At 36.4% G+C, this 26,330-nt stretch overlaps 3 protein-coding genes across 3 annotated transcripts; all 3 read right to left on the bottom strand.

Annotated features, from left to right (window-relative positions):
• Window positions 1–5,206: 5,206 nt before the first annotated feature.
• On the bottom strand, window positions 5,207–9,873 carry LOC133854772 (phospho-2-dehydro-3-deoxyheptonate aldolase 2, chloroplastic-like). Its single transcript, XM_062291046.1, has 5 exons — window positions 9,332–9,873; window positions 7,413–7,690; window positions 6,651–6,927; window positions 5,777–6,022; window positions 5,207–5,653 (listed from the first exon to the last, which is right to left on the bottom strand). The coding sequence occupies exons 1-5, from the start codon at window positions 9,812–9,814 to the stop codon at window positions 5,387–5,389; spliced, it is 1,551 nt and encodes a 516-aa protein (XP_062147030.1). The 5' UTR covers window positions 9,815–9,873; the 3' UTR covers window positions 5,207–5,386.
• Window positions 9,874–10,741: 868 nt separating this feature from the next.
• LOC133854071 (DNA repair endonuclease UVH1) lies at window positions 10,742–16,683 on the bottom strand. The gene is made up of 9 exons (XM_062290100.1): window positions 15,770–16,683; window positions 15,385–15,611; window positions 14,944–15,029; window positions 14,538–14,702; window positions 13,058–13,882; window positions 12,383–12,493; window positions 12,025–12,285; window positions 11,717–11,940; window positions 10,742–11,220 (listed from the first exon to the last, which is right to left on the bottom strand). The coding sequence occupies exons 1-9, from the start codon at window positions 16,615–16,617 to the stop codon at window positions 11,010–11,012; spliced, it is 2,958 nt and encodes a 985-aa protein (XP_062146084.1). The 5' UTR covers window positions 16,618–16,683; the 3' UTR covers window positions 10,742–11,009.
• Window positions 16,684–16,897: 214 nt separating this feature from the next.
• Window positions 16,898–20,625, bottom strand: LOC133854072 (uncharacterized). Its single transcript, XM_062290102.1, has 5 exons — window positions 20,010–20,625; window positions 19,533–19,631; window positions 19,332–19,376; window positions 18,331–18,468; window positions 16,898–17,482 (listed from the first exon to the last, which is right to left on the bottom strand). The coding sequence occupies exons 1-5, from the start codon at window positions 20,397–20,399 to the stop codon at window positions 17,129–17,131; spliced, it is 1,026 nt and encodes a 341-aa protein (XP_062146086.1). The 5' UTR covers window positions 20,400–20,625; the 3' UTR covers window positions 16,898–17,128.
• Between the last annotated feature and the right edge of the window lie 5,705 nt (window positions 20,626–26,330).

Below are 26,330 nucleotides of genomic sequence, written 5' to 3'. Positions count from 1 at the left end.
ATAAAATTGAAATTTTTAACAAGCCAAACTAGAAAAATAAATTTCTCAAAAATTATGGAATATAAATCATTTTTTAGGTAAAAAATATAACTGAATCTCAAAATTAACCTTTAAATCCCAACAACCTCAAATTATAAACACGTGTTATTTATTTTAAAAGACTTTGCATTTGTGTTGACAACATGGATTGTTAAACCATAATCAATCTACAACATATTTGAATGAGTCACTAAAAGAGATTCACGACATACTAGATATATGAGATTATCTTTATTTTAAGTCATTTCTTATACTTCATGCAATCTTTCTTTATATGCCCTTAATTTTCCTTATTGCATGAGAAATAGGTATCTTGATTGCCATAATACTTTATTGGCACCTTATTCTCATGCTTTAAGTGTTGGACATGATTGCATTTATCGGTCATTCCCTTGACATGAGTAACCATGTAAACACTTTATGAATTCTCTCATATCCTTAAACACACATGGTTAGAAGTTTATTTACTAACCATTTATCATTACGTGTGTTACAAGATAAAATTCTATACTTAGAAGAGATAATTAAAAAATGAAATAGACTACTAATGACTCAAAAAATCTCAATCATTAGGGACTTAAGCTAAGCTATAATATCATTCATTCCCATAATGGGATTAGAAACACTCAAATGAAAAAGTATATTAACCTTTTTCCAGTCAGAAAAATATTACCATAAAGTATTGAAATATAAAACTATCAAAATAGAGTAATATGAATAACTGCAATAACCAAGAAAATAAATACTTTAATGCTATGAAGTAACTTTATTTTAAATCAGCCAATGTCAATTTAAATAGTAAATTTGAACCTACCTTGGCAAAGGTTGCATCACGCATGAAATTTACTCTTTATTGATAAGACTAATAAATTTAAATATTAATAAATAAAATTCTTCGTACCTTTGGGCAACCGAAAGAAATTTTACTTTTAATACTAAATTTGTTATCTCATTCTAATTAAGTCATAAAAATAAAAACTTCCCTTTGGGGATAGGTAATTAAATTTATGAATTAATTACAATACGATGTTAATTTTTCCATATGAAGTTCATTTGTACGATCCTTATGCAATTATTACAAAATTAGGATGCTTTGGCTCTTCCAAAATCATAATAATCACGCTGTAATTCATGAACATCTAATAAATCTTTATGAGGGTCATGCGTGTAATCCTGATATAATTATCATACAAAAATGGGATGCTTTGGCTCTCCCATAATTATTATGATAATTACGTTTATGTAATCTTGATGCAATTATTATTCAAAAATTGGGATGCTTTGGCTCTCCCAAAATTATCATAATAATTGCGACTTCATTAACATCTAACAATTTTATAGATGCCCCCTTAACAGCCCCAGGAATATAACAAACCAATACCTAAATGGGGTAAACAGCATTTTTCAAGGTGCAACCAGGTGAGTTCCCAGGAAAGTGAGGGGGGTCACATGGACACACTTAAATCCCAAGACTTTCCTAGCCATAACTTTTTTAAACATTGCATTCTTGGCATTACTGTAAACACACCAGTATATATGGTATTGTTAATTATTCTTAGGTCTAGGCATCAAACAATTTATATTTAAACAATATAAATTCAACAATTAAAAAATTCTCAAGATCATGTATTAAGGAAACAATAATATTAACACAGAACAGTGTAAATAATAAAGGGAATAAAACCTTAATGTGAAAGCATAAAACTAGGCTTAGCTCAATGGTTTGAATCTTGTAGCTTAATGGACTCAAAGGTCCTAAGTTCAAATCTCTACCTAAGCCTTATTTTTTCTTATTTTCACAAATTTCAAATGGGTCACTGTATTGGGTGGCCCAATATGATCAGCCCACTTAATCGGGTCAGGTTTCTTATAGGTTAATCGGGTCGAGTCTCTGTATTTGTCACTTAATGGGCCTCCCTTTTTCGAAATTTTTTTTTTAACTGAATAGGGCCTCTTGGGCTGACCCAATGGGTCAACACTTGGATTGGGCTAACCCGAATGGGTCAGCACACTTGATATCGGGTTGGACTCATGGGTTTTAAACCCTACCTGATCCCCTATCCGACCCGACCTGCATTTCTTTATGGGTCGAAACCCTAACCCGGAATCCTTTATGGGTATGAAACCCTATCCATATCCCAACGAGACCCGGGATTCTTAATGGGTCAAAACCCTAGCCGCCACCACCTTCATTCTGTCAGCAGCCGCTGCCTCCCCCACTCCTCAGGCGCCGACCACTCTTCCTTCTTCCGCCACCATCTTATGCAGCGGCCCTACGTGGCCGCTGCTCGGTGACCCATGTCGCCGTTTGTCCAAGATTCGAGCGGCCCGCAAGGGCCGCCGATCCCAGTGACAGGGAGAGGCTTGGCCTCTCCTTACACAGAACGGCACCGGCTTGCTGCAGCTGCTTAGCAGCGGTCCAGGAACCAGGCGACCTGTGAGGGCCGCCAGTCCCGATTCCAGCGGCCTCTCATTCGACAAACGATGCCGGCCACAACGGGCCGACGCCTACTGTATGCCGATGGCAATCCTGCCGGTGGTAGAGGAGAGATCAGGCGGTGGAGGTTTCACGGCAATGGGTTTGCTGCAAGTATGGTGTTTTACTGCAATCTTTAACAATCCTCTTATGCACTGTATGCAAATATTCGAAACACAAACACGTACAGTTCGTGAACAATAATAATAATAGGCTGAATAATGTTCCATATGGAACAATGGAACAAACAACATGTCGAAAAAACTAATACACATATGTTTTTCAACCGTGCGTGAACAATAAATATAATTTCAAACAAATTTTGTTCACAAAGACATTGAATTCAACAAAAAAAAAAAAAAAAAAAAACTTAATGCTAAGCAAAATAGCATAGAAGTTGCTCTGATACCACATGTTAGATATATTCAACATATTGCTTAAACTAACATGCGCAGCAGAAAACAAATAAGACAGGATTCAGGCTTACCTCTAGCTATATTTGCTCAAGCGTTTCCACGATCCATCTGAAGAATAAGAAAAGATTATTTGAGGGATCTTCTAACCTATGCCTGTGACCGAATTGCCGTACTGATGGTGTACACAGGCTATTAATTTATAGGCTAGGTCAGGGACCCTCAAATATGGTAAATACCGTATTGTTCCTCCCATCAAGGAAACAATATTATTAATTGATTTTAAATCAATTAAAACGATTCCATTACGGTAATTAAATTACCTAACTGTAATACCGTATATTATATTTATAATAAATATAAAAAAACACTGTATATGTGGCATATAGGCCATATATGGAGACAATATCTTACTAGGACAACCTAACAAAAAGCTCCGAATTAACCTCATCAACGATGGTAAACATAAATTAAAAAGGAATGCATCAAATAAATGACGCATCCCTATATATTCTTAGTACAAAGACTAAGAAAAGTGGTCACTAATTAAGGCTGTTTAGGAAGGCGTGCCACGAATGGTGCAGCTTAGAAGTGCAAGAAGGGCCACAAACTTTGAAAGGTCCAACAACCCAATTTATAGCCCAACAAAGAAACAATTGTAGTAGCATACTCAAAGGTAAATCCTTGCAGCAAAGAAGACTCTGATGATGGTTAAAATGAAGCCTATGGTAGAGATAGCTTTAATAGCCTTAAGAAAACTCTAGAAAGCAAAAAAAATAAAGGAACAAAACACTATGTAACACCTCAGTCCCTTATTGGGAATAAATGAATAGCTCACATAGAGTGAGTGGTTTATAAAGATACTCATGGATGCTAAGTCTCACATTGCCTAGTTACTAGGTGAAACTAGGCTTTATAAGGGATTATCGTTCCCATATTGGAAAAAGATGAATAGGTCATATAGAGTGAGCGAATGGCTTATAAAGATACTCATAGGTACTAAGTCTTACATTGTCTAGTTACTAAGTGAAACTAAGCTTTATAAAGGATTCTAGGAAAGTTCCAAATTGATTAGTATTTTTTGATAATAGCGTAGATGTCGTTAACGCTTTTCCTTAGATCGTTACACATTGGCTGCTGGCATGACGAAGACCACTAATCGGCATGTGGTCTTCACGCGTCGGTGATAGTTGCTAGGTGGAAGCATAACAACACGGGTGACCAAGGGCAACTGTAGAAGGCGATGGAAGCCATCACGCACGGCGCAAGGTTGTCCACACGTTGGCACATGTGGGACACGCTTTAGCGCGTGGTGGCCAGACGAAAAGTTGCTGATGGCAGAACTAAGCGGAGGGAGCCTAGATCATAGTGGAGTGGCGCATGTGGTGGTGAAGCTTGTTGAAGTGAATAAATCTGATTTTGAAAAAATTAAATCCAAGAACTTTAAGAAGGGGCGGATCCGAAGTTGATATCGACATGTGAAAGCTGAAATCGAACCTTCTGTGATAGAGGAGAAGCCAATGGAGATGTTAAATCTAGATATATCGTCAAGGGCGATAGATAAGTCCTTTCAAAGAGACAATTTGAGCCTCATAAGAGGCAAGAAAGGGAGGAAGAATGAGGGGAGTAAAGGGAAAGGGGGAGGAGGGAGGAGATTTCATTACCTCCTCCTCGACAGCCATGAGGAGAGGTTTAGGTGTCTTCAAGAGAGAGAAGAGAGCTTTTTGAGATTGGTCAGACAATGAGAAGAAAAAAAGAATGTGTATATAGACTTTAATTTATGATATACCAGTTGCCACAATATTCAGAAGAATTTAAAAAATAACAGTTAGAAGAAGAAGATAACAAGTAGATCAAGCCCTAATTTCTCCTACTGCATAGTTACCAGTTTTATGAATGGACATCCAATTCCACATCTGTTGGACGATGCTTGAAAGAAATTCACTATTGAATGAAAATGGTTATAAATTATATAGTTTTCTGTTATCTCAATTACCACGTCACTTACCATATCGCAATCATACCACATAAGCTTGTAATAATAAAGACTGTAAAAGCAAAGCAGCTTCCTTAAAATTTTGTGGCTGTGGGCCAAAAAATCAAGCCCTCGGGTCCACTCCAATGACTCCTTCACTCTTGAATCATTGTTGAGATGGCATAATTAAGGATTTAGCTTAGGTGCTGGAAAAATTATTACAACACATCTCTTCTTGTAGTGTTTTCAAGTGTCTAAATTTACTTTCAAATTTTTCATCAAAAAGAGAAAAAAAAAATGCAGTTAGATCATTATGAATCTGTACTTCAGCACTTCATTGCTTTCAGCTTTTTGTACTTGTCCAAACAATCTCACACACACACACACAGAAGTCTAATCGGGACTAACATGAATGAAAGTAAATTATTGAGAACTTGGATGAGCACAAAATAAAAAACTCGAGTATCCCATATCATAGGACCATTATCTTTGCCCTCTTTGAAAGTCGTTAACCGATTTTAACCTTTTCTTCCTCAACCTCTCAGCTATGGCAAATGCAAGCTCAAGTGACTGTGATGCATTCAGCCTGGGGTCACAATGTGTATGATATCGGGAGCTCAAGTCATCAAAAGTCACTGTCTTTGACCCTCCAATGCACTCTGTTACATTCTGCCCAGTCATCTCCAGATGAACTCCCCCAGGGTAGCTCCCTTCTTGTTCATGAACATCAAAGAAAGCTCTCAACTCAGCCTGAGACAAAACAAAACACCTCCTGTTACTACCATTTTATGAAGAAAAGTGATGTATACGGTGACAAGAAACTAGAAGGTCAAAGTTATCAGTCAATATTGGTTGAGTTCTTAGTATTCTTACTCTGATTGCATCAAATGGCCGCGTCTTGAGACCAGAAGGAGCCTTTATTGTGTTCCCATGCATGGGATCACTAACCCATGTGACAATAAGCCCAGCTTGGCGCACAGCTCTGATCAGATGGGGGAGCTTTACCCTCATGTTATCTGCCCCCATTCGCGTTATTATTGTCAATCTTCCGGGTTTGTTACGAGGGTTGAGAATTTCACACAATTTCACAAGCTCCTTTGGATCCATCTTGTCACTCACCTGCATGACCATGTCAAGACATCAACAACCAGATAAGAAAACATAGAAAAATTTACTAATGAAATTATTCTTATGTCAGAACTCCACTACAGTGAAAGCAACTGTGCCCACTCAATCACTTCCTAGGCACTCAATACATGAAAGCCTCGACATAGTAAGAATTTCTACTCTCTACATAGAAACATACTGAAATTCTTAATAAGAAGATCAATTACAACAGGGTTGCCTATAATTGGAATCGAAAGAATAGCTCAAAGTATCACACAGTGAAGGAGACTGCTACATCTTGCTAAATTAACTGGACACGGCTACATGTTAGATTATGAACCAAAACAAGTAATACAGGAATGTTATGAATTCTCCGTAATGGATGATATAATCTGCCCATCTCCCTTGTTCTCCATTTAAAGGCCAACAAAACAATGGAAAACAAAACTTAGCAAAAATAAAATCCTCTATCTTGGTGACAACGAAGGTGAGCATTATTGAAATTATAGACCATAACATCAGCACAGCAGCATTTCCGTTAAAATTAATTTTTTATAGTTTGAGGTTGCCTTTATAGATTCCTAAAGTGCAACTACAATTTTTTTTTTTTTTCCCTATGATAAGTGCAGCTGCCACTTACCTTTATGCCAAGAGGATTGGAAACACCCCGGAGGAATTCAACATGTGCACCATCCAACTGCCGAGTCCTCTCACCTACCCAAAGCATGTGAGCAGAACAGTCATAGTAACACCCTGATGTTGAATCCACCCTAGTCAACGCCTGCTCATAAGGTAAATGGAGGCATTCATGAGATGTCCAAAACTCAATTGTGTTCATTATGGGATGATTTACAGTAACCCCAGCAGCAGCCATGAACCCCAGAGCTTCATCTACTCTTTGTGCAAGTTCCATGTACCTTTCCTCAACCAGGTAAGTTTCAGTAAGTAATTACAAGAAAGCAAGGAAAAACCTAAAATCTAAAAAATTATTTAGGACATTAATGTTTCCGACTCTAAGGGGTAGCTCAATCGGCTGAGAATCACGTCTCATGGAATGGAGGTCATTAGTTCGAATCTCTCATTTCCCCTTCCCTTGGGTCAAAAAAACTTACCAAAAAAAAAAAGGGCATTAAAGTTTCCATGCAACTGCCTGCTTTTAGAGAATCCGGGACTACCCAAATAACAATTCTCCACTTTCATGAGACGAATCAGAAGGTTATTGACAGAGATCGTCAGAATAATCACTTCATAGCAAATAGAGGCACAAAGAGTGTTGTGTGGGACCAACACATGCCTACATGGGGTTGGAACTAACACACTGCCACTGGCAAAATTGAAATTGCCCAGTTATTTACTTCAAGAAAAAATTGCATGAAATGAAGGAATATTTTTTCAAAAATACCTGTCCCCCTGCTCACTGTGTACCACAAAATCAAGATTCCACTGTGAGACTCTCTGCATGGCAGCGTACCCACCAGTGGCAAATGCTCTAAGGAGATTCAGCGTGCCAACAGATTGGAGGTATGCTCTGATCAACCTTTGCGGATCAGGTGTTCTAGATTTCTCATCAAACGCATCACCGTTGATATTGTCTCCCCGATAACTAGGAAGCTTCACACCGTCTTTAATCTCAAAAGGATCTGACCTAGGTTTTGCAAATTGCCCAGCCATCCTTCCTACCTGTTATGTATTAAACAAATTGAAGCAGATATACTTGTATTAATTTTGTTTTTGTTTTGAGGAATACTTGTATTATTACACAAGGCATCATAGATGTGATTTTAGCACACAAGGCTTAAGGCTGTGCATATGTGATTATAGGATCTCCAAATATTTACCAAAAAAAAAAATAAAGGCAGCAATTTTCAGGTAGGATTTAGTTGAACAACCCCACATCTAGTGTTAGTATACTATATGTAAGCAGATCGCACATATACATAAGATAATGCAAGAAAAATAATAGAACTTAGAGTTGAATTTTATATTAACTAAACCACAAATCATTACGTATTAGTGAGAACCCACATTACCAGTTTGGGAAGCAATTAAGGCAGATGCTATGGGAGATAGATAGTGGCAGGAAATGCTTTCTCAAAAACACGATGCAAGAAAATTTACTGGAAAAACAACTAAAATTAAAGTCAACACAAAAATAGACCAGAAGTACAAGGAACATAGTAAGGTTAAGATTTATGTCATTATTGTAAAGAAACCAAACTTTCCACGTTTCCATGAAAATTTCAAAAAGGTTTAAGTAGATATCAGAAGCAGATAAAGCAGAAAGTTTGACCTGCTGCAAAGAAGTGAGTTTCTGGAAACTACAGTGACAACATCAAATAACGGATGTAACATGCCCAAAATCTAAAATCATATCCGTCCAACTGCAAGGCCATAAAGCATAGACCAAGAAGTACAGAACATTTCTTTCCCCTAAGAATTATTTCTAGTAGTGGGTCCTTCACTGGTAATTCCATAGCTTCACCTTTGACATTCGTTTTCCAGGGTCGAACAACTTCTATGAGAAGAACATTAAACCAAAACCCACCTTAACCTTGTTAGTACTAAAAAATACTTCCATAACCCTGAAGTAGTCATGCATGCCATGTTGAAGACACAAAAACTCCATAGTATTTAGCCGGACAATTCTTAACATTAAGTTTCATCAGCATATTGTGATGCATGTAACGGCCATTCCATTCTAAGATTCCAACATATTCTTTAAAAATCAAAATTAGCATTTGGAGGGTAATAGTTTTAGTCATTCATCATTTTGCAGCTATAACAGTTTGAAATTACTACATTCATTCAAAGAAAAAAAAAAGTTTGAAATTACTACAGAATTAAAGTATAAGAAAGCCCACATGCATGCATATAGGGAATATGGTGTCAGTTAATATGGCGGGAGACCAAAAAAAAAAACGAGTTAACTCAGAAGGATAATGTATTTTAATCCGTGGCCAAAACCTGCTATACAGTCATATCTATACGAGTCAAAAGGTCAAATTAACAGCAGATAATATTATATTCCTCGTGATACAACAAATCCAAAAGAAAGATCGACTTCCAAAATCTTAAAGCAACAACCAAACACCCAAGTCATCAAAAAGAAGACCCAATTCCCCAAAACCCACAAAAACAATCCGCATGACACAACAAATCCAAAAGAAAGACATCATCGATTTCCAAAATCTTAAAGCAACACACAGACACCCAAATCATCAAAAAGAAAACCCAGTTCACCAACACCGACAAAGCACCAATTTTTCCACAAAAAAGGAAGAGAGAGAGTGAAAAAAAATAAAAATAAAAAATTGAGAGGACCTTGATGACGGGGATTTGGGCGCCATAGGTGAGGGCGATACCCATTTGCAACAAGACCCGGAAAGTGTCCCGAATGTTATTCCCATTGAACTCCTTGAAGCTCTCGGCGCAGTCCCCTCCCTGAAGCAGAAAGGCCTCGCCCATGGCGGCCTGGGCCAGCCGCTCCTCAAGCTTGCGGGCCTCGCCGGCGAACACGATGGGCGGGAAGGACTCCAGGGTCTGGATGACGGACCTGAGCTCATCCGGGTCCGGGTAGTCAGGGAGCTGTCGGGCCTTCTTGGACTTCCACGAGTACGGGGCCCAGTTTGAAGGCCCAGTTGAAGTGTTAGCATTGTCTGTGACTGATGATGATGAGGAAGAGACGGATGGGATGTGTCTTGTGGTGGTGAAGTGGAGAGGGGTGAGGAAGTGGGGTTTGAGAGGAAGGGCTTTGGTGATGGTTGGGGGGGTGAGATTAACGGAGCCCTTGAGAGTAAGAGCCATCTCTTTCTCTCTCTTTCTGTCAGAGATGCTGGCGGAGGTGGATGTTTTCGTGGGGATAATGTAGCTTTGCTGACCAAGATAATAGGAGGCTGACGACGTCGTTTCCAGACAAATGGGAATATTCCTAAACAAATTTCCACGAATATCTCTAATTATTACTAAATACTAATCAAATTTTTTTTTTCCGAGCATTTGCAATGACTTGCTAAATTTTTATCTAAATTTTAGCTAAAATACAAAAAATAATAATCATAATAATTACCCACTTTCCAAAAACATCATGTATCCCTTATTTAAAATTTCTCTACTTACCTATATATATATATAAAAAAAAAAAATTAAAAAAAAAATCTATACTTTAGTAAAATATTTTTTAAATATTTTTTATTTTAACAAAATCTTTCATTCTCTCTCACGTTTGATATCTCTTGCCATTGAAGTAATGCTGAAAATTATCTTTTTATATTTTTAAAGTTGATGTAACTTTTAAAATCGTCATTAAATAAAAATTTAATAGTGATTTATCATAAATTTAATGATGATTTTAAAAATTACGTCAATTTTGAAATGATAAAAATATGATTTTTAGTATTACTCATTGTTGATGTATTCGCCGCCAACCACCAAGCACTTCACTCATTGTTCCACAAGCTGGCCGCTCGTCACTCACCTTTGGTAAACACCAAGCTCGCCGCCAAAAAGAGAGGGAGAGGAGAGAGAGTTGACAGAGAGTGCCTTGTTTTTATTTTAGGGCCTAGAGATAGATAAGCCAATATGAGGTAGTCACAAAAAAATCTATCTAAATTTCAGATAAAAATGGCAAATGCATGAGCCAATGCACAGAAAAAGAATACAAACATCACAATGCTATTAGAAGAGGGGGATAGGGGTGCCATCAAGATAAGCTTGGGTAGCACATTGGGAAAGGGGAATGAACAAGTAATAACATTACAATTTAAAAATACTTTAATGTTACATTTTATACCTACAATATTGTTGCCGATGGAACGGCAAATTAATTTATTTAATTGAAGAATGGCAGCACGGGAAAGGCAGAAGAGACCTTGATCACCTATTTCTACACCAACAACAATGATCTCATAAAACCCTAAATACAAAATTGCAATGATAAATTACATCTCCAAACAAATGAATTAATTAGGTGTTACTTTCTATGACTTTACACTAATTAGCCTCATAGCAAGGTTGGATACTTTGCATCAAGGAACTCCCTGAGAGTCCTAGCAGCTTTCTGACCACCCATTAGTTCGGCTAGCCTTTCTACAGGAAGAAGGGCAAGTTCTGCCAAGCTATTACACCCCTCCATTATAGCCCTGTAATTTGAATCTGTCACACCAGGGAGACGTCTCAGAAACTCGATGGCAGATGTATTGTAGTTTTCAGCTCTGCCAAGACAACGTAACATATCATCAAACTCATATCCTAAATGAAAAGGAAAAGAAACATTCAAACCTCATTAATCAAGACGAAAACAATATATCATCGGTTTTGGAGGGGGTGACGGTCTGTGATAACAGTAGATTTTAGATTATCTTTCTTAAAGAAGCTTTTGCTATTGCAGTGGAACTCAATAATAAAATATCCTCTATCTACTGCAGCATGGACCATTAGGCCTCAAAGTGCTCTGTTAAATATATCCAACAATTTAGCTCATCTTTGAGCTTATTTGCTCAAGGACCATTAACAAATTTGAAGAGTTTCCACCCACCACCAAAACTTATGGGTCATTTAACTTGGGCCAGACATGAAAAAAGTTGTAGATTCACCAATATATCCCAGCTAATAGCAGTTACGACTAAATGTTTCTTTCCATACTCTCTAGGAGCATCAGATTGAAATAAATGTTTGAAGTGAAAACAAAATCAGATTTATGCAACTCACCTCACATCATCTTCCACAATACCATCTTCAGAAGGAACACCAACTCGAATTGCTTTTGTGTCATCAGGTTCATCTTGATTTGCCTTGAGTGAAGCAAATATTTCAGCAGTGGCATGCAGACTGCGAGACCAGATGATTCGCAAGCGGGGAAAATGTAGAGCAAGTAATGACAGCTTAGATATAATACTATTTGGCGTAACATCGTCACCGATATCACTTGCAGACTGCAAACAAAAAATCCAAAAAATAAAACCAGCAGAGTATTAACCTAACATATGGCTTTCTGTGCACAAATGTAATTTAATTACCTGAAATGAAAAACTTTTGTCTTGTGAAAACTCAATCAGGAGAACAGGTATTCTATAATAGCGAACCATTGTCTCTACTTGGTGGTATAGACGTCCTGATGTGAAGCTCATAAAAAGATCTTGGATACTCTTTCTCTCCACACAAATTAATGGTGAGAGAATATAGTCCCCAACTTCCAAGGTTACTGGTATTATGCGCATGCCCTTCTGATGGAGAACATTTGGAAGGCTGCTCATAAATTCCCTCATGTCTACAATGATCTGAAAAATGAAAAACCAAAAAAACAAAAAAAAAATCCTAAATACGCATTTCTGGAGAGAGAGAGAGAGGTCATAGAGGAAGCAGAAAATCACACACCTGCATCTCTTTCTCAATTTCTTTTCTTCCACCTGCCTTTCTCGTTATTGAGTTTTGGGAACTTGAGGCTTGTGGCTCTACAGAAGAATTTAGTCCCAGGCAGCGCCCATCCTGACAAGCCCAGATAACACCAAAACATACGGAAAACATAAGCACTTAATTTGACCGTGAAAAAAAATTATAAAATGATTCAAGGAAATAAACTGATTTCTTTTTCATGGACAGAACAAAATCACTGAGTTCGGTACTGGAGCAAGAGTGTCATCTATTCCACAAATAATGAGTAAAGACATGATTAAACTTGAAAAGAAATGGAGATATAAAATGACGTTTTTGCAGGTTTAAAAGTGAGAGGAGATCTCTGCAGAATTTTCTACAAAAATTTTAAGGTCATTGAAAGAATTATCCAAACAAAAAAAAAAAGAAAAAGAAAAAGAATCATCCAAATTAACACACCAAGTCAGAAAGGACATCATACAAAACTCTTGCTACAAAGATAAAACAAATTCACATTAGCAACTTCATGAATTCGATCTGATATCCTGCAAGATCAAAACCATGCCCGGTACCAATAGATTGTAAACTAATCTAAACAAGTAGCATAATAATCATGATAATTGAGTTTCCAAGAACATCTGCTTTGTTGAAAATTAAACGGAACTACAGAAGCCATACCTGATCAACTGGAATTATCATCATCGATTTCTGCCTGATCAGAGACTCAAAAGCTCCATTCTCCCTGCGTATACTAGCCTCAAACTTTTGTACTTCAGTAGAATCTTCATAGAAAAGAAAGTAAACTTTCAACTTCTTTGACGGATTCTCAGCTTTGTAGACTTCAATTTCCCTGACAAAAGTCATATCTGGATGGTAAACAATAATAACAGAAGGCTTCAAAATGTCAAGTATAGGCTGATCACTTTCTAGGGCATAAAAGTGCACTGGTGGCAGTGGCTTAGCAGTTCTGGATCCTGTACTATTCAACTCTTGACTAGTATGCTTGCGAAGAATCGATTCGTCTATAGAGGCTCCTTGGCTTTTGGATTCACAAAAACCACCTGCAACCACTAGATTGATTTCATCTTTTTCACCATCATTTTCTGAATTTGCAATTTCAACTTTATCATTTCTTGCTGCCTCCTTAATACGATTATTGTTTTCACTCCCAGGATGTCTCTGAAAATTAGCTGGGCCTTTCTTATTCCTTACTTTTCCTTTTCCTTTTCCTTTTTCTTTTCCGCCACCATCATGAGGCTGGGGATCATCTACAACATGGTCCTTTTTGGCTTGCTTTCTCATTTCTGATGCAGCTGCCAAAAGTGCATCACGTTCCTGCTTGTTTATGCTGCTAGCTTCTACATTTTGCGCAGGTGTTATATGGACCACTCCATCAAGAATCCCAAAACCTTTAGGATCCTTTGGTTTCTTTTTATAACGTGTTTGTACGTCACGCAACTCTACTTTGCTCAGCAAGTACTTCTCCCATTCTTCCCGCATGACCTTCACCAGGAAATATATAACTAAATGGGTATGTTGTTGTGCATCCATTCATTACCAATTGCTAAGGAAAATGTGGTGAAAAGAATAAGTGTCCACAGAAAGTGCATAACTAGCAACTCTTTGGCACAAACACAAATCACTTTAAGATAGGCCAAAATGTATTCATCAATATTATTTTAAATTCTACTTACATAATGCTGCTTGAAAAATTGTGTCACTACTTATGGAGTACTGACATTTAATAGCAAGGTCTAACATGCAAAATGCGTCTATCAATACCAGTACATGCTATTTGATTTTTAAAAAAAATAGAGCCATGACTTTCAATTAATAACCAATTAAGTCAATTAAGGTTGTTTATCATTCCCTGTTTTCTAACCCTTGCAACATTCTTTTTTTTTTTGATAAGTAACCCTTGCAACATTCTCATCTCAATCTTGCAGAAGGCGGCGCTCCTAGGAGGATTACAAGATGCAAATGGCTTGTGGGCTTGGAATGATGATTGCTAGTCAATCGGCTCGACTAAAGAACAAGATATTTCAAATAAATAAATAACACACTAAATAAAATTACAACCAAGTGTGGGACAAAGTGAATATAATACCTCTAAAGAATAGTGGGAATCTAACAAATGAGAAAAGAAAGTGGGAAAAACCTTTTTTGGACTGTTCAATATGCATTCTTCAAGCTGCATGCATGAGTGTTCATCTTTGCACGCCACTAGAACAATACCACTATCATCCTCTTCAGCTTCAACCAGAAGCTCTTCTCTTGACAAAGCCTGCTTTTGTCTTTCCTCTTCTATTTCTTCAAGAATCTCCTGTAATAAAATCATCATACCTAAATTTAGAGTGAACTATCGAAGAACTTCAAAGTTTTTGGACCTATAATCATCAAACCGAAACAAAAGGACAAAATAAAACCACAAAATAGATGTAAAACTTAGGGCTGAATCACGCTTATCTTTCCTTTGTAATAAGGTCAGAAAATCAATAATGATTCGCAACTATAAGAAAAAAGTAACCAACGGACCACAAAGAAAATGGAACTCACTCACTCACACGTAACAGCTTCCACTTTGGTGCCTCCTCCAAGACTTCTTCCAGAACTAATTCACTACCTAAACTGGACGATGAAGCACCACCAGCTGCCACATATTCATTTAGAGAAGAGTCAGAAAAAAGAAATCTCTTTTTTTTTATGTAAGTAGAAAATGAAATCTTTAGGCCATCTTTGTTTGTGTTTTTATTTTCTGTCTTTCGTTTTCTATTCTCAGAACAAACATATTAACAAACAACCCAAAACACAAAGAACCAAAACAGATTCCACCTTTATGTCCCATCAGAACACTTTTTTAAACTAGAAACAAAAAAAACAAAAACCAACCCCAAAACACATTAACAAACGTTTATTTCTATTATCTCTTTGAGAAAAAATTCAAAATAGAAGCAAGAACAAAGCAGAAAAATATACATCAGTACGCATAACAATAAGGCACTCACCTTCTTCCTCATTCTTGTCATCCCCCTTGGATTTCCTCTTTTTGCCCGTCACACTCTTACCCTGCGCACGTACTAGTTTCACACCATCCGACCTCACGAAACGATAAACCCGTTTCTTTGCATACTCAAAGATCTTATAGCTCGACTCTGCAAATATCCAAACCGACCGAAAACTCTCCGACACCCTCAGCGTGTCCAAATACTTCAAATAAGTCACTGCATCGTACCTACCCCAGTAGTAATCAATCACCAAAACCATCATATGATTCATATTAACACAATTTTCACATCAAAAAAATCTGCTTGTAACTGAAGAATCATGTATCATAAAACACGAAACCAGTAGTAACGAATTCACAGTGAATCAAAATGGAAGCAGAATTACCTAACGAGATAATCCAAGAGCTTCCTCAGAGTTTTCAAGTCTGAAACGAGCTGCTTGGTCTTCTTCCCCAAGGTATGCCAGATGGGGTCGAGCTGGTGCCTCACGATCTCATCGAACGACTTGAACAGCCCATTCTCCACCGTGAGATCCTCCACGTCGACCTTGTTGGTCTTCCGCATCTCCTTGAGACACGCGTCCATGACCTCCAGAACGGCCTTCTGGATCCCCACCATGGCCCGCGTCATCGGAACCCGAACGTCGACAACCACGGGCGGGTCCCGCTCGAGCTCGTCGGCCACGTTGACGTGGAACCTGGGCCAGATGTGGAGCTTTTTGACGTAGAGGCACTTCATGGTGCGCTCGGGCTTGGCGAAGGCGGAGACCATGGAGTGGGGGCGGTCGGAGAAGGCGAAGACGGAGAGGGCGCGGTGGAGGAGGAGGCGAACGGCGAAGGCGTCGGGGGAGGACTCGGAGAGGGAATGGGCGGAGGGGACGACGAGGGCGGACACGAGGGAGGGGGAGAGGCGGCGGGAGAGGAGGTCGACGGTGAGGATGCGGGGGGTGACGAAGAAGGCGGAGTTGGAAGCGTAAAGGGCGAGTCGGTTCTGGGCGGGGAGGTCGGCGGATAGTTCGGAGATGGTGGCGGAGGGGAGGTGGTGGACGATGAGGGATTTGAGGCGGGGATTGGAGGGGGAGAGAATGAGTAGGGTGCCCTTGGAGGAGGAAGAATGAAGGAGGACGAGGGAGGAGATCAGCTTGGAGAGGGAGAGGCCGGAGGAGACGACCACCAGTCCGCCGTTCGGGTCGTCCAGGAGGTCTCTGATTATGAGCTCGTGGAATTGGACCATGGTGGTGCCGACGGCGAAACGGCAGCGTTTTTTTGCGTTGGTTTCGTTTCTTGGAGGGTTCCTTCCTGGGTTTGGGCGCGTCTGTGGCTCTGTGGATCATATACAAATACAATGCTCTCAGTGAAAAGCTTTAAAACGACGGCGTATGTTTTGTTGCATCATATGCTACACCATGAATCAACCGTTTTGACTTTGCTATACTACACTGAAACATTTAAAACGGCGCGCGTTTCGAATCGCACCGACTCTCTCCAATTCAATGAACATTGTAACAGTGGAGTTTGTCATTGCAAGCAATAGTCCTTCCAATTTGTATACAAAGTTTGTTACAAAAGATTTCAATACACAACTTTTTTCTGAAGTGCCTAAGCACCCACAACAAGAGGGATAAATTGCTAATACGCCAAGAGATTGTATTATTAATTAAAGAAAAATAAATAAATATAAGAAAGCAGCAGAGGAAAAATGTCATTATACAATCTAACATTGATATCATTTCAATCTGATCCTACTACATTTGTGTGTTCAGATCTCCATTACTTGTCTTGATTCTTCGAAGCGACAACGAAACGGGCTTTTCCAAGACCGACACGTTGACGTTGTTCCAAACATCTGGTTTGGAAGGGAGCTGAGCAATTCTTTCAGCAATTTCCATGTCTTCAGGAAGAACAGAACCAAACACAGTGTATGCGTTTTTCCACTCCTGGTGGTTTGCAAGGCTTATGAAAAACTCCGGGCCGGAACCAATCCATGCAACTGAACCCCTTCTTATGATTGGGCAAGCCTCTGTTGGCATCTTCTTGAATGTGGTTCCTAGGGGCTCCAGTGTTCCTTGAACCAGTGCAAAAGGAGGGCCAAAAGGAGTCTGAGAAATTCACAAAGGTTGAGTTATAACTATGAAAACGCTTGAGATATTCATTCCTAAAACTAGTGTTCAAAGAATCAATGTGTGTGCACATTAAATCAGATGAAAACAAAGTTGTGCTAAGAGAGAAACACACACACAGACACATACATGCATGCATGTGCATATAGGCCAGCACGAAACTTCATCCCTTTGCCATGTCTAGAAGCTACACGGATCCAGAAGATCCACAAAAAAAATGAGCAACCTCCAGATTGGCCAAGACACATGAAATTATGAAAAGAATTAAGTGCATCATTAGTAATTTGGTACCAAAGAGCATAAAGATTGATGATAGTTAGAACAAGAAAATTGATGGTAACAATTTAATTGACACACTAATCTCCAATGGCTATTCGACTCATCTATTGGCTCTCAAGTTAAAAGTAAAATCTGCCCCCCATGCTAGTGTCTGTGTGCAGGTGAACTTTTAAAGATAGAATTGACCTCAGTCCTACGCACTGCAAGTGTGTCATCAATTGCACAGACCAATTTAATACGTAGCCATGCTGATTGGTGAAGCCCCTTCACTCTGAAACTAATATGTAACCTTAAAAGGATCTCATTACATGGAAATGAAGAACTTTCAAGACCAACGGTGAAAATCAAAGTCTTAAAGCCCTAGAGAAGCAACTACACACCCCATATAAAATCCTAATACAAATATAAAATGAAACAGAGTTAACAAACATAGATGAAACTACAGAGCAGAACTGCACAATCCAAACCCCAGAGTGGCCCACACGCTTATCCAATTTCATATCACACAGCAGATGGCCAAGTCAAAAAGGAAATCAGTTAAGCCTTACATTTTTTATGTGGTTTCCTTCTGAATCCCAACAGTGACCTCGGGTCTCTGCTCGATAAAACTGGCAACCCGCACAATGGCGCAATGTCAACAACTCAAGAATGTACGCCACAGAATGAGGGGCACAGTCAGGGAAAAGCTGCACCAAATGAAGTATTGTCATTAAGTACTGGAATTTGTTAGTATGCCGCATAAAAACAGAGATACAGATCAAAACATATGTAAACAAGGAACAAAAGTTTGATACTTACTTCAGGAAAGGAAGAAATCAACATAATGCAAATTGATGTGGCTCCAGTAATAGTAAGCAAGACGCCAAATAACAGGGATCATATATATATATATATATATAATATCTTCCATTAATGTCAGAACCAAATATCTTCCATGAGAATATTATTAGGAGACATGATACACATATATCTTTTGTACATCTCTTTTTTAAATTAACCATTTGATCTGTAGGACCTACACATAGGTCTTATATATATATATATATATATATATATATATATATATATATATATATATATATATATATATATATATATATATATAATATCTTCCATTAATGTCATAACCAAATATCTTCCATGAGAATATTATTAGGAGACATGATACACATACATCTTTTATACATCTCTTTTTAAAATTAACCATTTGATCTGTAGGACCTACACATGGGTTTTACATATTCAATGGTTGATTTAAAAAAGAAATGTACAGAAGATGTATAAGAGATGTAAAAAGATCATTTTTCTATTATTAGTATGTTAGTCTTCAGCACGATATTCAGAGACAGATGAGAAAGTGACTCTACAGATCGACAAAATATGTCCGAACAAATCCAAACAAAATGTTAGTACGTCATATCAACCCTATAACCCTATAACGTTAGATTTATGAGCATATGATATACTGTGTAAAAGTTAAATTCTGGAATAGAAAATCTTGGTCACTACAACATCTTATGGCCTCCGCATCAAAAGCATGACCACTTACTTTTATATGAAGAGTGCCATATTCCGTTTCCAAGCCAACAATGCCCTACAAGAAGAGAACAATTGTTTTTTTAAGAAAAAAAAAAAAGGAGATAAGATATCATCAATTGCAAAGATATAAAGGACCGAAAAATGATAAGAACCTTCTGATTTCAAAATAGAAAAATGATTCACATCAACCAAAAATGTTCAAGTTGCATACCTCTCCTTTTCCAAAGATGAGCCCAGAAGTCCAAATAACTTTTTGCCCCACATCTTGCCGCACTGGGGCCAAGGTGTCCTTTTGTTTCTTCAACCAGCACTGAAGCAAATGAAGTGGATGAACTAAAGTCATAATTCATGTAGTCGAGAAACATTGCATAATTATGAATAACTATCTCCAAAGATCACACCTTTCAAAATAGAATTCAAAGTGTGATTCTATAAAAGCTCTGAAAATATGGAACAAATCTTTAATCGCAACTTTAGTCGTTTGACATGCATTTAGAATCAAACTCCACAACAGTTCAAACCCAATTCGCCATTTTCAATCAATATGGCTCACCATTCGAAAAATCCACAAATAAAGAAGAAACCCAATTCATCAAAAAAGTCAAATCACAGCTCAAAAGCATCCAAGCAGGGTACACCAATTCCAAATCAATAATTATATAGATACCAGGCGCCAAATTACACTCACCTCGCCGAATTTCGGCCCGCAAGCCTCCCGATTCCCACAATAGACCCAGGTATCACACAAGCACGGTCCATCGGTGCCACTACACATGGTCTTACAAGCCTTGCAACACTGCTCAGAGGAATTGAACTTGAAGTCCGAACCCCACTTCACAGCATTCCCCCAAAGCTCCAAATTCTCAATCCCCCTACAACAACCTCCAGTCTCTCCCTCCAGCCCACCACGCTCTTCAACCAACCCCAAAGACTCAAATTCAGAAACAGAGGAGGCACTACCTGGTCTGAGCACCACAGAGAGGAATGTGTAGACCATAGCAGAGGAAATCAGGATCACCAAGAGGAGGATCAGAGGGTTGTAATGGGCAGGTGCGGAGTCATTTGGCTTGCGACCCATTTGAGATTCGGGGGAGAAGAGTAAAACCCAGAAAGGGATTTGGGGTCTTTGGATTATGGGGAGAGAATTGGGTGTGGAGATCTGGACGACGTTGACTTTGGTAAACAGAGTAGTGTGAGTTTGTGAATGGTAGTGTCTTCTATAATCCTTTTCGACGTTTTCGTAATTTTTGAAGCAACGAAGGGGATGATTGACTAGAGTCTAGAGAAATGATGGCCCCGCTTTAAAATCCCTCACCGCATCCAACCCAACCCTCACCTCCTCTCTCCTTACGAATAATTTTTGAATGATTGTAAAATGATTGATGTGATATAAATTTAAAATAATTTATATAAAAAAATAAATTATTTATTTTGGTAAATATTTGTGTTAAGAAATATTTATTTAAATAGTAATAAAAAGTAATTGATATGATATAAAATTTGAGAATATTTTATAAAAAAGTAAAAAAAATTTGTTTTTTAGTGGATTTTTTTATTTGAATAGTAATAAAAAATTATTGATGTGATATAAAAAATGTAAAAAAGTAAGAATGTTTTTGATTTGATATTTTTGAAAGAAGTGAAAAGAAATAAGAGAAGAGTAAGAATAGCTTACCAAACAAGCTCTGTGATTTTTACACAACAAGATTTACACAACTTTTATACAACATGCTCACATGGGGTGAGATAAGTGAGCACCCCATGTGAGCGTGTTGTGTAAAAATTGTGTAAATTTGTTGTGTAAATATTAATTTCTCTATAATCAATAGGTTGTGATTCTTACACAACTTTTATACAATACACTCACATAGGGTGAGACTCATGTAGTGTGTCCCACTTACATAAGTCTCATTTCATATGAGTGTAATGTAAAAGTCGTGTAAATTTATTGTATAAATATCGCCTCGTTTGATATTAGCTTTTCTCTTTCCTTTCCTTATTTTCACTTCTCCAACAAAATATGGAGCTGTTTGGCAACCAAATGCAGAATTTCCAATTTCCATTTCACTTCTCCCAAAAAAATCAAATAAAAAACGTTCTAAATTTTTTTACACTTTTTACATCACATCAATAATTTTTTATTATTATTCAAATAAAAAAACACACTACAAAATAAAACCTTTTCAGTTTTTTATAAAACATTCTCAAATTTTATATCACATTAATTACTTCTTACTACTATTCAAATAAATATTCCATTACACAATTACTTACCAAACAACTTCACAACCCTTGATTATATGGATTGGAGAGTGGTAGAGTTGAGTGAGTCAGCGATTTCAGAGACGACTGAGTACCGACTAGACTTGGGTTTTTTTTTTTTTTTTTCTTTCTTAAATTATGTCAAAAAAATTGCTAGAATTTAATAGAATTTGCAAAAATACTGATGCCTAAATTTTGAAATAAATTTTTGGAAAAAATAAACAGAATGTTATTTTGAAAATTTTTATAGGATTTAACAAAAAATTCTAACGGATTGTTGAAATTGAAAAAAATAAAATTGAAAGATGAATACCCAAAATTAACATTTTTTAAAGTTTGAGTACTATTTTTCAAAAGTGATGGAAGATCAAGTGTTATAAGTGAAATTTTTTTTTATCCTACAGCTATTCCACAATGTTGACATGACAATCTGAATCAACCTTTTGATTTTTTTTATTTTTTATTTTAAAATGATTAATCCGATAGTTGGTTGAGACTATCACGTCAACATCGTGACATAAAAATATAGCTTCTAGCCCTACTCATATATTAGCTTGTCACATTTGAGTCGAGTATATTAGTAGTTATATAATTTACAAAATAAGAGAAATTTAACAACAAAAAATAAATGAATACAGCAACCAAACAAGAGAATACCATTAACAAAGTAACAGATTCCAGAGAACATATGAAATGGGGTCCCGTTGCAGTAATGAAGAAAAGAATTAATGAGATTGGTTCGGTCTAAGAAGTCTTTGGGTGAATTAATTTAGGTATCCAAGTTTTATTAGTGTCTAGCTTAAAAAGTGTCATATTGATTATCATGTTAATTTGTAAATAATTTATAATAAAATTATACAACACTCAAAAAAAAAAATAATAATGTTATTCTTCACACCTATTTTACACTGACTTACGTAACGTCTTTTAAGTATCTTTCTTTTTCTTTTTCTTTTTTAAGTAACTGACATGAAAAACCACTAAAAACATGATATTTCAATCAATATAAAATAAATGCGATAAATAAGTGAAAAGTAATATTACTAAAAAAAAAAAACTCTTTGAAGAATCTATGGAGTGCCTATAAAACTCGAATGGGAGAACTTTACTTATAACTATTGAACTTTCACCCATTTTGAAAGAAGGTATCGAAACTTTAAAACGTCTCAATTTAGGGTATCAATTTTTCAGAAAGTTTTAATCTCAATCCTTCGTTAAAATTTTTTAAAATAAAGAATTTGCGGGGGTTTACTAATCACATATTGTGATTGAAATTAATGAAGGTGGGTGCAATTCTTGAAATTTGAATTACAAATTGAAGTGGTGAATTAATTTACCATCCCTTGCTTGGTAGCAATGGGCTTGGTAGTAGCATAGGAGGGCCAATTCTATGGCAGTTTTTAAACCCTTTTATTGTTTTAGTTATTGCTAATTCTAGAGCTCGTTAGCAGAAGTAGGGAGAGGGGGAGTATAGGATTTATTACAACATTTAAACCCTTTAATGCTATTGGGAAAGATGCTTCCTCTTTATGTTAATTCTCATTGATTGCTACCAAGATAATTTCTTTATGCCTATCAAAGGACCATCTTGTGTTTTCCTATATCACAAGATGAGTATCCCCCTCTTCCTTTTGCAAAAAGCGGCTCCACAGTAGTATAGTCTCAACTTGTGTGTTGCCCAATGTAAAAATAGTCATGTTGAACCCTTAAAAATGTTCGAAGATTTTTTTTGAAATAATCTTCTGGTTCCGGGGTGAATTCACAAAACTCGATTTATGATAGAGGGAGGTTGAGGATAGAACATGTTCGGTGCCTCGCCCTTGACTCCTTCACCTCCAACTACAAATGATGGGAATCTTATCGATAAAGAAGAGGAATAGGCATAACCTCTCGATCCAATCCATCTTTTCTAGCTTCCTAAGCACACTCTTGATATAAAATAAACCTCCCGCCATAGAGAAGACTGCAGGGTAAACAAGCATGAAATGACATTTTTAGTGTTCAATTTTTAAAATGTGCGACTTAAAAAAAAAATAGAAATTTCAAAATGTAATTAATGAAAACAAGATTTTTAAAACGTAGTTAAGCGTTTGATTTTTAAAAACACACATTCTTGCTTGTAGTTTGAAAACGTAATTTTTTCACGTTTTAAACAACAATTGCTTTTAATGCACTCTCAGTTTTAAACGTAATTTTTTTGTTTTTGTCCTTTTTTCTTCTTTTTCTTTTTTTCATTTTTTGTCCTTTTTTTTTAATCTTATTTTAAATATTTTTGTAATTTAAAATACAACGTGGTGGAATGCCAGCGGCAACTACATCCCAATTATGATTATAAGATTTTATTATTGATTTCAAGGTAGTTTTTTTGTTCATTTTTGTGTGTGTGCGCGTGTTTTTTTTTTAATTTTTTTTTTTATAAGCATTTGCGTGTGAATAAAGTTCTCCTCTAAATTAGATTGATTTTTTTTAATTCATTATATTAAATTGACATGTGTTCACAATTCATGTAAAAATATATATGAGTCACATACTCTATTAAAAATGTATATAAAAATTACATGCATTTTATACATATATCAACTTAATTAGTAAAACTAAATTAGAAGAACAATTTAAAAGTAAAGTTTATCATCAAATGCGTATGTCATTTGATTTTTTTTTTTTTTTTTCAACATGATGCTAATATATATATATGAACTTATTGTTATATTCTACCTCTTCTTGAGAATTTGAAAGGTATCGTGTTGGTCGGAAGATATTCTGATTCTAATTTTTAGGGATGGATTTAGGGAGGGCGGTATAGGCCATGGCCCCCCCTCAATTCAAAAAAGAAAAAATAAAAATTTAGCCTACTAACCTTTATTAACAAATTTTTTTTGGCTCCTAACCCCTACATAAGAGTTTTTTTGCTCCGTCTCTGCTATTTTTGATAATTAAATTAGATTTAATATCAATTAAGGTAGATGTTCCCGAAATACGTTTAAATTAATATTGTGCCGTCAATATGTTATGTACCTTTCTTGGATTTAATTATATTTTGAGATTTTTGTATGGAAATGAGATTGGAATGATGAATAAAAGTATTCAATTCCTAGTATTGATAGGATACGAAATTCTAATAATTTGTATATAAATCAAGGCTGTGTAATTGTGGAGGTCACATTAGAGCAAAGCGGAAGCAGATCGACTATGGATTGGTGCACTCACTGTCGCAAACCCTGCAGGGAAGAATGCATCAACGGCTTCATGTAAGTACCTGAAGAAAATTTTCATGGAAAATTTTCATGGAAAATTTAATTTAATTTATTTATTTTATTTTTTTTTAAGTTTAATTATTTTTTGTTTGTTTAACGTTGCAGTGCGTGTCCTACATGTGGAAAGATTCTTGGCGAAGTCGGTGTCCAAAGAAGTTGTAAAATTATGAAAACCAGAATGAAAAGAGTGGTGATGAAGAAGAAGAAGAAGGCTGGTGCAAGTGCAGGGACAACAGGACCTGATTTTCCCTGCGGTTCTTCCGGTGCGGTGATCCATGAAAGCGAATGTTTAGGTGATAACAGGGACCAGCTCATTCAACTTTCAATGGAAGTTGTCGTGGCTCTGCCCGCTACTGTCGAAGGTGATGGGCAGCCAACGTAATGCGCTCTATAATTGTGGTTAATTAGGGCTTAAACTAGGAGGGATTAAAAAGTATAATATTTTATGAAATAACATTTTTAGTGTTTAATTTGTAAAATGTGCGACTTAAAAAAAAAAAAAAAACAAGAAATTTCAAAATGTAATTAATGAAAACAAGATTTTGAAAAAATTCCAAAAAAAAAAAAAAAAAAAAACTGTGACCACTCATTTTTTATTTATTTTTTTCCTTTTTGCGTTCTTCAGATTTTTTATGGGTATTTTTGTCTTTTTAGGACAAAAGAATAACATTGCAACCCCAATGATACATAGGTATGGTACATTGACCGAATTAAAAAATTATAAAAGATATTATAAATTGTGTGGTAAATTGAAAGGGCAAATATACCTAAAAGATATTATAAATAGTGTGGTACAGCTAGGGCATTCTTTTGACAATATGTTGACTTTTAGTTTGTCCCTCTTACAAGACAATATGTTGTTTAAGTTGGTATGGAATGAGCAAAAGAAATGAAAATGGGAAACTACATTTTCCTTCTCTAATTATCATCATTTTTATAATGCCTCTCCCAATATTTTAATTTTGCAATGTTCTTCCCAATTTATAATTGAAGTTGCAATGTCCCCCTTTCGCTCCCGCTCCCAAAATGATGTATTTTAGTTTTTCTTTTTTCAAAATTTTTGTTTTGTTTTTTTTTTTTCGTCATTTTTTTTTTTAAATCTTATTTCAGATATTTTTGTCATTTTGAGCTACGAAAAGGGACATTTCAATCCCAATTATAAATTGGGTGAGGGACATTGTAAAAATAGGTGATAGTTAAAAAAGGCTACTTAGTTTATACAAAGTCTCGTGGTGGAATGTCGGCCGCAACTACATACCAATTATGATTATAAGATTTTATTATTGATTTCAAGGTAGTTTATTGTTCATTTTTGTGTATTTTTTTTTTATAAGCATTTGCGTGTTGATAAAGTTTTCCTCTAAATTAGATTGATTTTTTTAATTCATTATATTCAATTGATATGTGTTCACAATTCATGTAAAAATATATATAAGAGTCAAATACTCTATTAAAAATGTATATAAAAATTACATGCATTTTATACACATATC

This window comes from Alnus glutinosa, chromosome 13 (genome assembly GCF_958979055.1).
Source record: "Alnus glutinosa chromosome 13, dhAlnGlut1.1, whole genome shotgun sequence".
Classification (NCBI taxonomy): Eukaryota; Viridiplantae; Streptophyta; class Magnoliopsida; order Fagales; family Betulaceae; genus Alnus; species Alnus glutinosa.
This window is presented reverse-complemented; position numbering and strand designations above follow the sequence as displayed.

Excerpts from the sequence above, each read along its gene's own strand:
- LOC133854772 (XM_062291046.1), bottom strand. The coding sequence starts at position 9,814 with ATGGCTCTTACTCTCAAGGGCTCCGTTAATCTCACCCCCCCAACCATC. Across the intron at positions 6,928-7,412 it reads CACAGTGAGCAGGGGGACAG|GTACATGGAACTTGCACAAA; the intron begins GTATTTTTGAAA and ends GGTTGAGGAAAG. Across the intron at positions 6,023-6,650 it reads CCAATCCTCTTGGCATAAAG|GTGAGTGACAAGATGGATCC; the intron begins GTAAGTGGCAGC and ends ATGGTCATGCAG.
- LOC133854071 (XM_062290100.1), bottom strand. The coding sequence starts at position 16,617 with ATGGTCCAATTCCACGAGCTCATAATCAGAGACCTCCTGGACGACCCG. Across the intron at positions 15,030-15,384 it reads TGACAAGAATGAGGAAGAAG|CTGGTGGTGCTTCATCGTCC; the intron begins GTGAGTGCCTTA and ends AATATGTGGCAG. Across the intron at positions 12,286-12,382 it reads AAATTGAGAAAGAGATGCAG|ATCATTGTAGACATGAGGGA; the intron begins GTGTGTGATTTT and ends TTCATTTTTCAG.
- LOC133854072 (XM_062290102.1), bottom strand. The coding sequence starts at position 20,399 with ATGGGTCGCAAGCCAAATGACTCCGCACCTGCCCATTACAACCCTCTG. Across the intron at positions 19,377-19,532 it reads TCATCTTTGGAAAAGGAGAG|GGCATTGTTGGCTTGGAAAC; the intron begins GTATGCAACTTG and ends CTCTTCTTGTAG. Across the intron at positions 17,483-18,330 it reads AAGGAAACCACATAAAAAAT|ACTCCTTTTGGCCCTCCTTT; the intron begins GTAAGGCTTAAC and ends TGAATTTCTCAG.